The sequence below is a fragment of the Salmo trutta genome, chromosome 29 (assembly GCF_901001165.1).
Source record: "Salmo trutta chromosome 29, fSalTru1.1, whole genome shotgun sequence".
In the NCBI taxonomy this organism is placed as follows: Eukaryota; Metazoa; Chordata; class Actinopteri; order Salmoniformes; family Salmonidae; genus Salmo; species Salmo trutta.
In genome coordinates, this window is record NC_042985.1 from 28782566 (window position 1) to 28794938 (window position 12373).

The 12373-nt window shown below is 41.1% G+C and overlaps 1 protein-coding gene across 15 annotated transcripts in view; it reads right to left on the reverse strand.

Moving 5' to 3' along the window:
- Positions 1 to 11432, reverse strand: part of LOC115167311 (CUGBP Elav-like family member 4) — a 167642-nt gene extending 156210 nt beyond the window's left edge. For all 15 annotated transcript variants that reach the window (XM_029721632.1, XM_029721630.1, XM_029721629.1 and 12 more), the window contains exon 1: positions 11042 to 11432. In XM_029721632.1, coding sequence (XP_029577492.1) covers positions 11042 to 11291 — 250 coding nt within the window. In that variant the 5' untranslated portion in view covers positions 11292 to 11432. The remainder of the gene's footprint in view (positions 1 to 11041) is intronic.
- Positions 11433 to 12373: the final 941 nt, after the last annotated feature.

Consider the following 12373-nt stretch of genomic DNA (forward strand, 5'->3'; position numbering starts at 1 on the left):
AGGTGCAATGGTCAGTAAGCTGCTGTGACAGATGATGCTTAAATATCTGGGTATACTGTATAGATATTTTTCTCAAAACACGGCATTAAATAATTTCCAAATACATAAATGAGTAGCATACCTTTCTAAATGTTTACAGCTTCCCAACTCTCTACAAACTAAAATATCCATCATTAAGATACATTTTCTTCCCCAAATTAACTTTTTCTACACTAGCTCCACCAAAGAAATACTTGGACAATATCTTGTCTTTAGTCTCTCAATTTGTATGGAAAGGTAAGTGACCTCAAATTAAAGTATCCACTATGAATTGTGACAAGGGAGATGGTGGGCTTTCTCTGCCTAACTTTAGTTTCAAGTTTTATTAGTCGTACGGGATACGCATGGTACACATCATCCAACTAAATGCTTACTTGCAGGTTCATTCTCGACAATGAAACAACAATATGAAATAATAAAAGATAAGAAACTGAACATAAAGTAAATGGCTCAGTATAATAAAAGTTTAAGTTTTACTTTTGGGCTTTTGTGCTATGCCCCCTTTCAACATGGTTTGATTCAAACGCTTTAGTGTCCTGGAGACTATAGAAGAGAATTTGGCTTTACCACCCAGACTTCAGGATCTTGTCTATTCTGCAGTACCATTAAAACAAGCTAAGTGTAACGGCCGTCGTATGAAGTGGACCAAGGCGCAGCGGGTTGAGTGCTCATTTTAACTTTATTAGAACACTGACAAAACAAAACAAGAAAACGAACGTACGACAAACAGTCTTGCAGGCAACACACAGCTATGCAAAAATAAAAAATAAATTTAAAAAATAAAATAAAAAATAAAAAACATCCCACACTTCCCATTACAAACACACCCCTATACAAAGGACCTTCAATCAGAGGCAACGAGGAACAGCGGCCTCCAATTGAAGGCACAATCCCAATAAACTAAACATAGAACTAAACACCCTAGATCTAACATAGAAATACAGAACATAGAACATAACCAAAAACCCCGGACTACTCTAAACAAACACCCCTCTACATAAACACATATACCAACAAACCCCGAACCACATAAAACAAACACGTCCTGCCACGTCCTGACCAAACTACAATAACAAATAACCCCTTTACTGGTCAGGACGTGACACTAAGTTACGTTTTGGACCACTCATTTCCTTCTTACTCACAACATTGTGCTTAGTAGAAAAGGAATTCTAACACAATACAGAAGTGGCATGCTGTCACCAAATTTCCACAATCATTCCCGTCTTTCTGGCGGTATCCCCTTATCATTCACCCCTATAGGAGGATAGGGGTGTTCGTGTTTGGATGATCTATTTAGAGATGAAGGTTTGCAAGCCTTTGATGATCTTAGGGCTATATTTCAATTACCTGGTACCTCTTCTTTATTTTATCTATGTTTAAGATCAGCAATGCGGGGGTATGGTGTCCCTTTGGGCTCATCCCGACCCCCACCATCACATGAACAACATAGAATATTACATAGACATAGTAACTAAAAAGGGTTTGACCCGTATACGGTTATGTTAGTTGCAGCTTACAAATCAGTACCAGTTAAGAATCAATGGATAAGAGAACTATCTACTGTCGATTATCCTATTTGTTGGGATACTGCATGGGAGGACTTAGTGGGTTCATCTAAGAATCCCAATCATGAGCGGACACACTTTAATTTCATACACAGGGTATACCGTCCACCTAGAAAATGTAATTTAATGAAAATCATAACCTCTCCTCTGTGTGATCTATGTAACCAAGGTGCCTTGGACTCACAGGTTGTTGGTGGCACCTTAATTGGGGAGGATGGGCTTGTGGTAATGGCTGGAACGGAATCAGTGGAATGGTATCACATATATCAAACACACGGTTTGATGCCATTCCATTCTCTCCGTTCCAGCCATTATTATGAGCCGTCCTCCCCTCAACAGCCTCTGCTGCTTGGGCTCCTTTATGCATATGTACTGAGAGTGGCAAGGGTGTGGACACATTTTGGAAAGAGGTATCCTCTGTCTTATCTGACGTACTTGATATCACTATACCTTGTTCCCCCAAACTGTTATCACTTAATGATAATTCACCACTTATCATGTCATTACATCAAAGACGTATCATGTTGTCAGGTTTGACAGCAGCTAAAAAGATATTGGCGCTAAGATGGCAACCTCCACAGTCCCATTGGATCCGCCCTTTTATAGATGTAATTTATTTAGAACTATCCACTGCTAGGATCCATGGGGCTAGCCATGCAACAATTGAAACCATCAAACTACTATAGTAGCTGAAACCATCAAACTACTAAAGTGTGTATATTTTCCAACAGATTGCCTGTTACTTGTTCATTTTCTGTCTCGTGTGCAAAAGTGTACCCCGCTGATTTTATCACAATTGCTTGATTTTGTTTTTAATTTCATGGAGATCAGGTTGGCTGGGTTGGGGTGGTTGCCAGGAGGGGTTGGGTGGTGGGTTGATGCAGTTGGGTGGCCGATATATGTGTGTATAGGCTATGTGGTCTATTCTACTGTAATTATATAAACATTCCTGCTGCTTTTTGTTATTGTCTGTGTTCCTTTGAAAATAAATCAAATGTTGATCCCAAAAAAAGGAATAGGAGTCAATAAATGAAAAATACAGATTTTGTAATAAGAAATAGGCTTTTATTTCTACTGTTTCTACTGTTAACTTGTACATGTTAATTACAGTACAAAAACATTGCTGTTATTTAGGCATTTTTTAATTACAGTAAATTGTGTTTACTTGCATCAGGTATCTGTATCTGTAATTGACAAAACAACAAAACAAATTGCAATTCATTCATTAACATTGGTGTCATGTTCAATGAAAATTGCTGAAAATTGCTATTCTTGGATTGCTTCTTTCTTAGAAGTCTGATGCAGCAATGTTCTTCTGAAAACTATTACAAACTAATTTCCTAAAAGATAAACCTGCCTGCCTCAGCACAAGTGCTTCAATTCTCTAAATTAAAACAGAAACTGAACCCAGCAACTGTGGAGTGTCTGTCTTTTATAGGCAGTGAAACGGTGAGGAGCAGAAACAGCAACTACATCAGTGCACACGGCCATGTCTGGTCCAGGGTAACAAAGATCTTCAGCTCGAAACGTTGCCCAATAGAACTGTGGCAGCATTCAACAGTGTGTGGGTCTCTATCTATTTTCATGCAGTAAAACAGGGCCCTGTTCCCCTCACACACTCCCTATCTAATGATCAAAGAGGTCATCTGTGGACTGGCCTACACCTGTCATTCAACTGAGTACCTGCCAATCACTGTCACCCACCTGCTCCGTCACTGTGTGATTCATGTAAAGGTAGAACCAGCTGTCTGACCAAGAGACTGCACATCTCACAGCAGTGCACTACACTCTAAACTAATGGCTATGTCTTAGAGCACAGACATGTTCCTGAAAGAGCAGTGGATTACAGACACAGTTATTAAAAGACTGTTAGGATGGTTTGCTCTTCTAGCTCTTTGATTCACATGTGTAATGATGAGGCTTTTGGCAAGTTGAAAGATTGTTTCAGAGTTATAGTCCTTCTCCCTCTCTTGCTTTGACATTTAAATGCTTTTGTGGATTTTAAAGTGAAATTGTCAAAGGCATTTGTAGCCAATTATACACTCGGCCTGCCTGTTGGAGAGGGAAGAATGAATGACAAACCTAAATTACTCTTAGCATCTCATCTCCCTAGCTGTGTGTGGTGGGGCTCCACAGAGTGCCATCCACCTCTCTGAGCTGCTGGAGAAGGAAGGAGAGAGTGATAGATAACGCTACTCAAGCAGAAGATTTGCCCCCCACCCATATCCAGCATGTCTGAACAATGGATGTGTTCCCAGACTGACACTAACCATTATGATAATGTGGGGCTCATAGGGAATGATTGATGCTAAGGCAGGTCAAGTAGCTCGACCTGGACAATGGCACTGCCACTCAAATAGACTATCTGTATCCCATCCAATTGTGTCAAACACTGCATAGACTACACTGTCCAGTCCCTACACTGTCCAGTCCCCATAGACTACACTGTCCAGTCCCTACACTGTCCAGTCCCCATAGACTACACTGTCCAGTCCCCATAGACTACACTGTCCAGTCCCTACACTGTCCAGTCCCCATAGACTACCCTGTCCAGTCCCTACATCCAGTCCCCATAGACTACACTGTCCAGTCCCTACACTGTCCACTCCCCATAGACTACACTGTCCAGTCCCTACACTGTCCACTCCCCATAGACTACACTGTCCAGTCCCTACTCCCTATAGCATCCACAGGATTCACCCCATGACCAAAACACCGAATCACCATCAAATCCCCTTAACAAATCGCAGTGTCGACCAGAAGTGGGAGATATAAGCTATTGTCACAAAAATTAATCTACAGTCAAACATTTAAATGAAATGTGCAGATGTTTTCACCCCATTAACATTTGGGAAATGTATATACACATAAATGGACCTTGAGGAATTCAAACAAAATTCACATTAGGCACTAGAGAAATTCAAAAAGCCCAGAGTAAGTATTCATGACACACAGAACTGTTCAGGTTGATACACCGCAATCCACATGCATAAATCATGAGTAACAACATTATACCCCCCCCCCAAATCATGAGTAACAACATTATACCCCCCCAAATCATGAAATTTTCATAGATCCAAAATGATGGTGCAACCCTGTGTTATATCCCTCTGAGGATGAATGGTGTAGCAGAAGATGATCCATTAGTTGAATAATGAATTAATCATTAAGTCTAGACGGTGATGACACACTCCTTAACCACCTGAGGCATTTCAATGACATGTCTCTTGGTCTGAGGGGGGATGTCACGTAGCTGAAACAAAATGTGCTGAAGGCCTATGCACAGCCATTGTTGGTAGACTTCTACAATAGTATAGGCCTGCTAAAATAGCCTACTATGCTTGCTAATTCTAGGTTATGTGACAGGGTTATGGTTCAATATAGCCTGTGGCCTATTTTAATGCAACACACATTTAGTTGAATATGACAGAGACATAAGAATAGGATACTTGTTTGCTCTTATTTTAATAGGTCGTTATCAATAAAATGTCCCAATAAGGTGCAGAGCGTTCAATTTGCCTGCTGGGGGGCAAGGAGACCCGCAGCTCCACGAAAACTATTGACAACCATGTGCCGTGATCACGCCTCCTTCCGCTCTCCCTCCCTGGCGCTCGAGGGCGCCAGGCTGCCCGGCATGACGCACTCCTGCCACCATCATTATGCAAACCTGCTTCCCTCGTCACACGCATCAGTGATTCATTGGACTCACCTGGACTCAATCACCTGTGTATTTCCTCCCCTATATCTGTCTGTTCCCCAGCTCTGTTCCCCGCTTCTGCATTGATTGTCGTATGTCTCTGTACTACCCAGCTCTGACGCTGTTCCTGTCCTGTTCCATGTCTGTGCAAGATTAAATGTTCACTCTCCGTACCTGCTTCTCATCTCCAGCGTCGGTTCTTACAGCCGTTTTCAAGGGATTGTTAAATAAATGTGAACTGTGAGCATATATTGTGAGCATAGTCCGAACTACACATTTCCGATTATTCCATGCAAGACAATTGTGCACATTAAGCTCTATCATCAGAGTTATACAGCATGCTTCTCGTGGGCTCTCCCTGTCAAGCAGCAGAAGGCTGCATTTGCCGATGTACTGTCAGCTGATAATGTTTACTTTGCAAGCGACCGGTAGAAACTTTGTGCAGTTGGCTAAACATAGTGGTAAGTAGATCTAAGTACTTTTTTCTCCAACCAACGTACGCATACCTAGTGAAGTTGGCTAACATCCCCCTTTCAACATTGTTTTTAAGCCTGTTTAATCACGATTGCTGCTGACAGACATGATGGGCTACATTGATTAATGGACCATGTCAAATTGGCTAGCAGGTTAATAACAGATCACGTTACTATGGCTAGTTAACAAGTTAACTTTCAGGGGATAAACTATATGGCTGTATATCCAAATATTGTTTGATTTGCTTGCCATCTATAGTGGTGATGACAGTAGTCCGACTGACAACTTTACCAGGACGAGGACTTGCCGATGTCAAGCTCTTTCCAAAAGCATAATCTCTGATGACACAATGTTTGTTTGCTTAGCTAGCTAGCTAGCTACATGCCAAATGGATAGTCTACCCTCACGTATCTGAAATGACATAATCAATTGATGTTTACTGAGCATGAAAAGCATGCAGCTATTTGCTGTATAACTCTGATGATGGAGTTAAGTGTGGAATAATTGGAAATGTGTCGTTCTGACTATAATCTTCAAGAGGTGATGATATTAAAACCATATAGTTATAACATTTATTTATCAATCCCTTGAAAACGGCATACAGTTTTCAATGGTTTTAGCAGAGCTGGGGGTCTCCTTGATCGAACTCTCTGCACCGTATTGTGACGTTTTATTGAAAACAACCTATAGGAGGTGGTGCTGAGCGATTAACTCAAATGTTGGTTATTTTTCAATATTTAAACAACTAATTGACCGACATCGGTTCAATTATTTGAATTCCGTTTCTTTCTGTTTTTTCTGTGAGCTCAATGCCCAGAGAATTCAGATCAAGCCCAAACTGTGTGATGTAGTAGGGAGCTGTAGTTTCCAACAGGCCAATATTCTACCTAGTTTAGTGCAAAAAACGTGGTAATTAACTACAATGACATTAATCCATTGCACGCCTACTTGTGCAGTCTGTTTGGGGCAGACACGGAGAGGGAGATGGAGAGGGAGAGAAGAGACAAAAGAATGCACAATTGAGAGGATAGAGAGCAGTTGCTTCGCAAGGAATCTCTACCTGAAAATACATAATCTAAGTGATTGATAGTTGGTATTCAGCAGTAAAACTATGCATTATTTACTTTGAAGAACTACTAAAATAGTGATTTTTGGCAACAGCATAGGCAGCAGCTCTATAGAGATGAGATGACTTGGAAATTCAAATAAAACAAATGTCATATAGACAACTTAAATATTTGATTCAAGTAAAGTAATATGAATAAACAATGGTTAATAAGCTATAAGCGGAAATGGGCAGTAACTACCATCATGGGACTTTAGTTTATTGTTGTATTGTGTATTGTTGTATTGTTGTATTGTGTTTTGTTACAGAATTTAACCCACATCATGTATATTGCATTTAATGTTTTAACAAATGATCTAAACTGAAATCGAAAACCATGATTATTGTTTAATAGTCTAACCAAAGCAGAACCGACCTCAAAAAGCACTAATCACTCAGCACTAATAACAGGTGTCTACATATTTTTCCACCAACTTGTCGGCTCCATCATAGGCAGCTCTCAGTGAAAGACGAAGTATAGCTGCCAGATGTGCCTAAATATACACTGAGTGTACAAAACATTAGGAACACCTTCCTAATGTTGAGTTGCATCCTTTTTGCCCTCAGAACAGCCTCAATTCGTCGGGGCATGGACTCTACAAGGTGTCGAAAGTGTTCCACAGGGATGCTGGCCCATGTTGACTCCAATGCTTGCCACAGTTGTGTCAAGTTGGCTGGACGTCCTTTGGGTGGTGGACTATTCTTGATACACACGGGAAACTGTTGAGCGTGAAAAACCCAGCAGCGTTGCAGTTCTTGACACACTCAAACCTGTGCACCTACTACCATACCCTGTGCAAAGGCACTTAAATATTTTGTCTTGCCCATTCACCCTCTGAATGGCGCACATACACAATCCATGTTTCAATTGTCTAAAGGCTTAAAAATCCCTCTTTAAGCTGTCACCTCCCCTTCATCTACACTGATTGAAGTGGATTTAACAAGTGACATCAATAAGGGATCATAGCTTTCCCCTGGATTCACATGTTCAGTCTATGTCATGGAAAGAGCAATTAATTAATTCTTAATGTTTTGTATACTCAGTGCATTTGCATGATTTGAGTGTAGGCTACTGTAAGCTATTACAGCTAACTAACCTGCTGACCAAAATAAATGTACACATACATGTTATTCAATCCTTGCATCCACACTGCTCGCGCGCATTAACGAGTATTTGCGTAGCCAGGCTCTAAGATAGAACTTGGTTCTATTTCTGACGCTTGACGCGCTGCAAGTCCCGCCTCTCCCATATCCTCATTCGTTTTTAGGAGCATATACCCACATGGGTGATTGAACAATGAACTGAGGTCCACACTCCCGTCCAGTTGGTGGTGGTAATGAACCTTAAAGTTGGTTGCCAAGCGACATATTAAGTCCAAAGAAGAAGAAGCCTGAAGGAGGAGAGATTACTAGAAACTAACTCGGTTTACCCTTTTAACTGAGGATTTACTGTCAGAGTAGAGGACCTTGTGCATTTCAGGTAAAATAACAACCCAATGTTTATATCCCAGGACAAATTAGCTGGGAAAGGCAAGCTAGCTAGCTAAATTGCAATGAAAGTGTAATGCTTTTCGACCTGTCCCCAAATGAATATAGTTGGTTCAGAGTTCGTTTTGACATTTCAACCTGCGTGTCCTGATCGCATCTGGTGTGGGTGGACAAAATCAAAATGTGTGCAGTGGCGCACGTGGACGCACGGGCGCGCCCGGTGTAGTCAGCATGTAAGACTTAATTTACGATTTACAGTCGCATTTGGTTATAGTTTGCCTATTGTAAGTTTACCAATACCTTTAGTATTTCCGTATACATAGCCTACTAGGATGAAGACGAAATGCAGCAACTCTTGGAGGGCAGTGGAAGTTGATAAAAGAGTTTATGTAAAAGTAGTCTAGGCCTGAAACCAATGCATATCAGAATGCTGCCTTCACTAGGGTTGAAAGACCAGAAGAAATGTGGGTTTTATGCATTTCAAAACGCCCTCCTATGAGCCCAAAGACCAATCACAATTGGAATACGAAACAAACATAGACTGACCAATAGGCTAGATTACTATTATGGAGGATTAAATTATTGTAAATGCAAATCCCAAATGTATTTAAAAAGTCTTAAAATCAAATCGTTTTTATTTCAAGGAAGTACTATTTTATTTGAAGTCAGGCTTTTTTTGTAAAGCATTTTTTCCCAAAAAACGGAATCAGCCATTGCTTAGGACCTTTGCATGCCTATTTTAAAGTAAAAACAAACTCACATGCCAGTTGAGTCTATAGAAAAATATTTTACACATGCCTTTCTGTAGGGAACACAGCTTTTGGCATATATCACAGGTGAGAAGACCATATGAGGGGAAAAACTCCTCCATAAAATGCATTTAGGAAATCTTATTAGACAGCACGCATGTAGCCAACTCCCGCGCACTCCCAATGTGACTTTGAGTCGGTGAGTAGTAATACATAATATGTCCTACATTATAGGCTACTAGTACACCGGAGTGGCCTCGGCGGATGCTGATTTGACTGGGCAGACAGTTTGGCTTGTGAACAGGATTATCTTTCTTTAAGCAAACAGCCCTGGAGCTTTGACATTCATGGAGTTCGAGGACAGGCAGACGTAGAAAACACACGGATCGAGAATATTGTTTTAAACGATCATCATGTTCCAAAGAGAAACGCGGGGTGTGTGGGTCCAGCAGCAGTGACTGATAACTCACGGAACAGGTGGCGCGCAGAGACCTTCAGGGCACAGGGTAAAGGGAGATCCGGGAGCAGGACACTGCTGGGCGGCCGCTAATTTCTGCGTTTCTGTGTCACGATTCCTCTCTGTCTCCCGGCGGCTTGAAGGCTCTTTGGCAATATGACCTATTAATGTAAACTAGTAGCTTTAATTATATACTGCACTATATGATTTAGCTGGCACTGGTCCCACGACGAACCCAGCGCTGTACCTGTATCGCAGTGATTAGTGGAAGCGCGCTCTTCTGAAGAAGAGATTAGGAAATTCGTTAGAAGAGAGCCTTTTTTTATAGCTTTACACACATATTTAAACGTCATCCTACGTAACAAAATTAAACACATTATATAACTAGGCTTTATTAGGTCTGCTTTTAGTAATAATACACATATTATTTAAAATTAAATAATAAAGCAATACTAATACTACTACAACTACTACTAATAATAATAATAATAATACATATCCTTTAAGTAACTTTTTAATATTTGCTTTCGGTAGGTCTATAACACTAGCATTTAAATAGACAATCACCTCGATTCTAAGACATGGCCTATACTTCACAGGACATTGGGATATTATGTTGATATAGCCTGCCGGTAGACAATATTTTCAAACAATAGAGGCTAAATGTACGGGATTGTAATATTAGTTCAGAAGTGAAACATAAGGACACCATCTGGATAATCAATCACATTTAGTCTGTATTCTACGCTATGAAATAATAACGTGAGAGTATCGCTCCTGATCATTGTGGACAATGAGGTGACCCGGCCGGTGAAAGAGCACGAGAGAGACCCCATGCCTCTGCTATGCCACATTGGTTGCTTTTTATTTCCTGGGCCCCGCCCCCTGAACTAGCCTACACTACAATACATGGCAGTGATCTAAACAGTTATTTTGGTCTCTTAATTGCGTCTAAAACGTATACATTAGCCTTCTCAAAATGCCACATCAGCATCGTCACACAGCCCTAATAACTAACATCTCATGCCCAGTGGTGATTTCCGTCCTCCTCCTTCCGGAGCATCTTTTAGCCTATCTGTCTATGAAGATCTAACTATCAGGCACCGTGAAGCAAACAGACATTCCTTGTCCCACCCCTTAACTAGGAGCCCAGCACATGAGCGTCAATGTAAACATACACAGACATAGGCTACAAGCAGTAGTATCCTAGCGGATGTGGGGTTGACACTTTGACAATTAACCCGCGCGCACTCATTCGCACACGTGTGTGTGTGTGTGTGTGTGTGTGTTTGTAAATCAACAACGTACCGCTTTGCAGGAAACTCCCACATGCCACAAACATCTAGAATAATGACACTTTTTATGCTCTCATTAGAGCCTCGAATGCTTTAAAAAATATATACTGTTTTTGAAAAGGATGTTGCTGCGTGCATACAGAAGCAAAGAAATGATACCAGAACCGACCTTTATGCATTCCCGTAAACCTGTCTTTCAGCACAGTGAGTTCGTATATCTTTCCGAATTCCTCAAAAAGGGGCTTCAGATCTTTCTCCTCCAGGTTTCTGGGAATCTGTCCGATAAACAGCTTGATGGCGTCGTGGTCCTTCATTGGAATGGTGTTCTGACCGATCATGAGCCCGTTCATCCTGCCGGCGCTGTTCGTGGTGCTGAATCCATTCTCTTGCTGCACTCCGTTTACAGTGACTGTAGCCATCTTTCCTAAATGGGCCGGCGGCTGGTCTCTCTCTCTCTCTCTCTCCCTTTCTCCCTTTCCCTCTCTCTCAAGTCAACTGCAAACTCCCCCTACTTTATTTTTCTCTTCTTTCTCTCTCCCTGTCCCTCTCCCTTTTTACACAGTTTCTCTCTTCTTCTTTCTCCTTTCTCTCAATCTATCCAATTGCTTTGATTTCGCTTTATTTATGTTTGATGTATTTTCATTCCTCTTCCCGTTCTCAATCTGTTTCTTTCTCCCTGTGTCAGCTGCCACTCTGCCTAGTGACGTCAGCTCGTAGGCTTCTGACTAGACCCCTAGCTAATTTGCATAATAAGCCCGGTTTAGCCAATTGGAGGGCAGAACGACCGAGAGCCCACAGGGTGTAGTGAGAATCCAAACATTTGTGTAAAGGGAAAGCTCGAGACTTTTAAGAGGAACAAAGACAGGAACTTGCCGCTGTAGGCTACGTATGAAATTTAATTCTGTAGATAATCATTCTCACAGGTAGCCTTGTTCTGGCTAATAGGAAAGACACATTTAGATATGTGTAGGCTATTGTCTGCTTTGTTTTGATGTCGCGCGCTCAAAGAAAACCCAGTATCTACATTCCTAACATGTTGCTGTCCATGGTGCTGAATTGGCGCTACCGTTTAGTTTCAACAGTTTTTGGACTGATCTACGGCTTCTTTTCACCACTTCATAATCAACAGGACTTTGTAAATACATATCCAAATCCAAATATTAAAGTGCAACTAATGCAGTTTTGCTTTAGGTCATCATGGTTTATGAAAGGCTCAACAGTTTGGTAATAATTAGGTCAGAGGTCCTAAGTGGTGATACGTCAGGGATGAGATTATTGATTGGATGCTGAATAACTCCACTACTGTAAGGCTATTTTGAGTCATTAAAACTCGTTTTTCAACCACTCCACAAATTTCTTGTTAACAAACTACAGTTTTGGCAAGTCGGTTAGGACATCTACTTTGTGCATGACACAAGTAATTTTCCAACAATTGTTTACAGACAAATTATTACACTTATAATTCACTGTATCACAATTCCAGTGGGTCAGAAGTTTACAT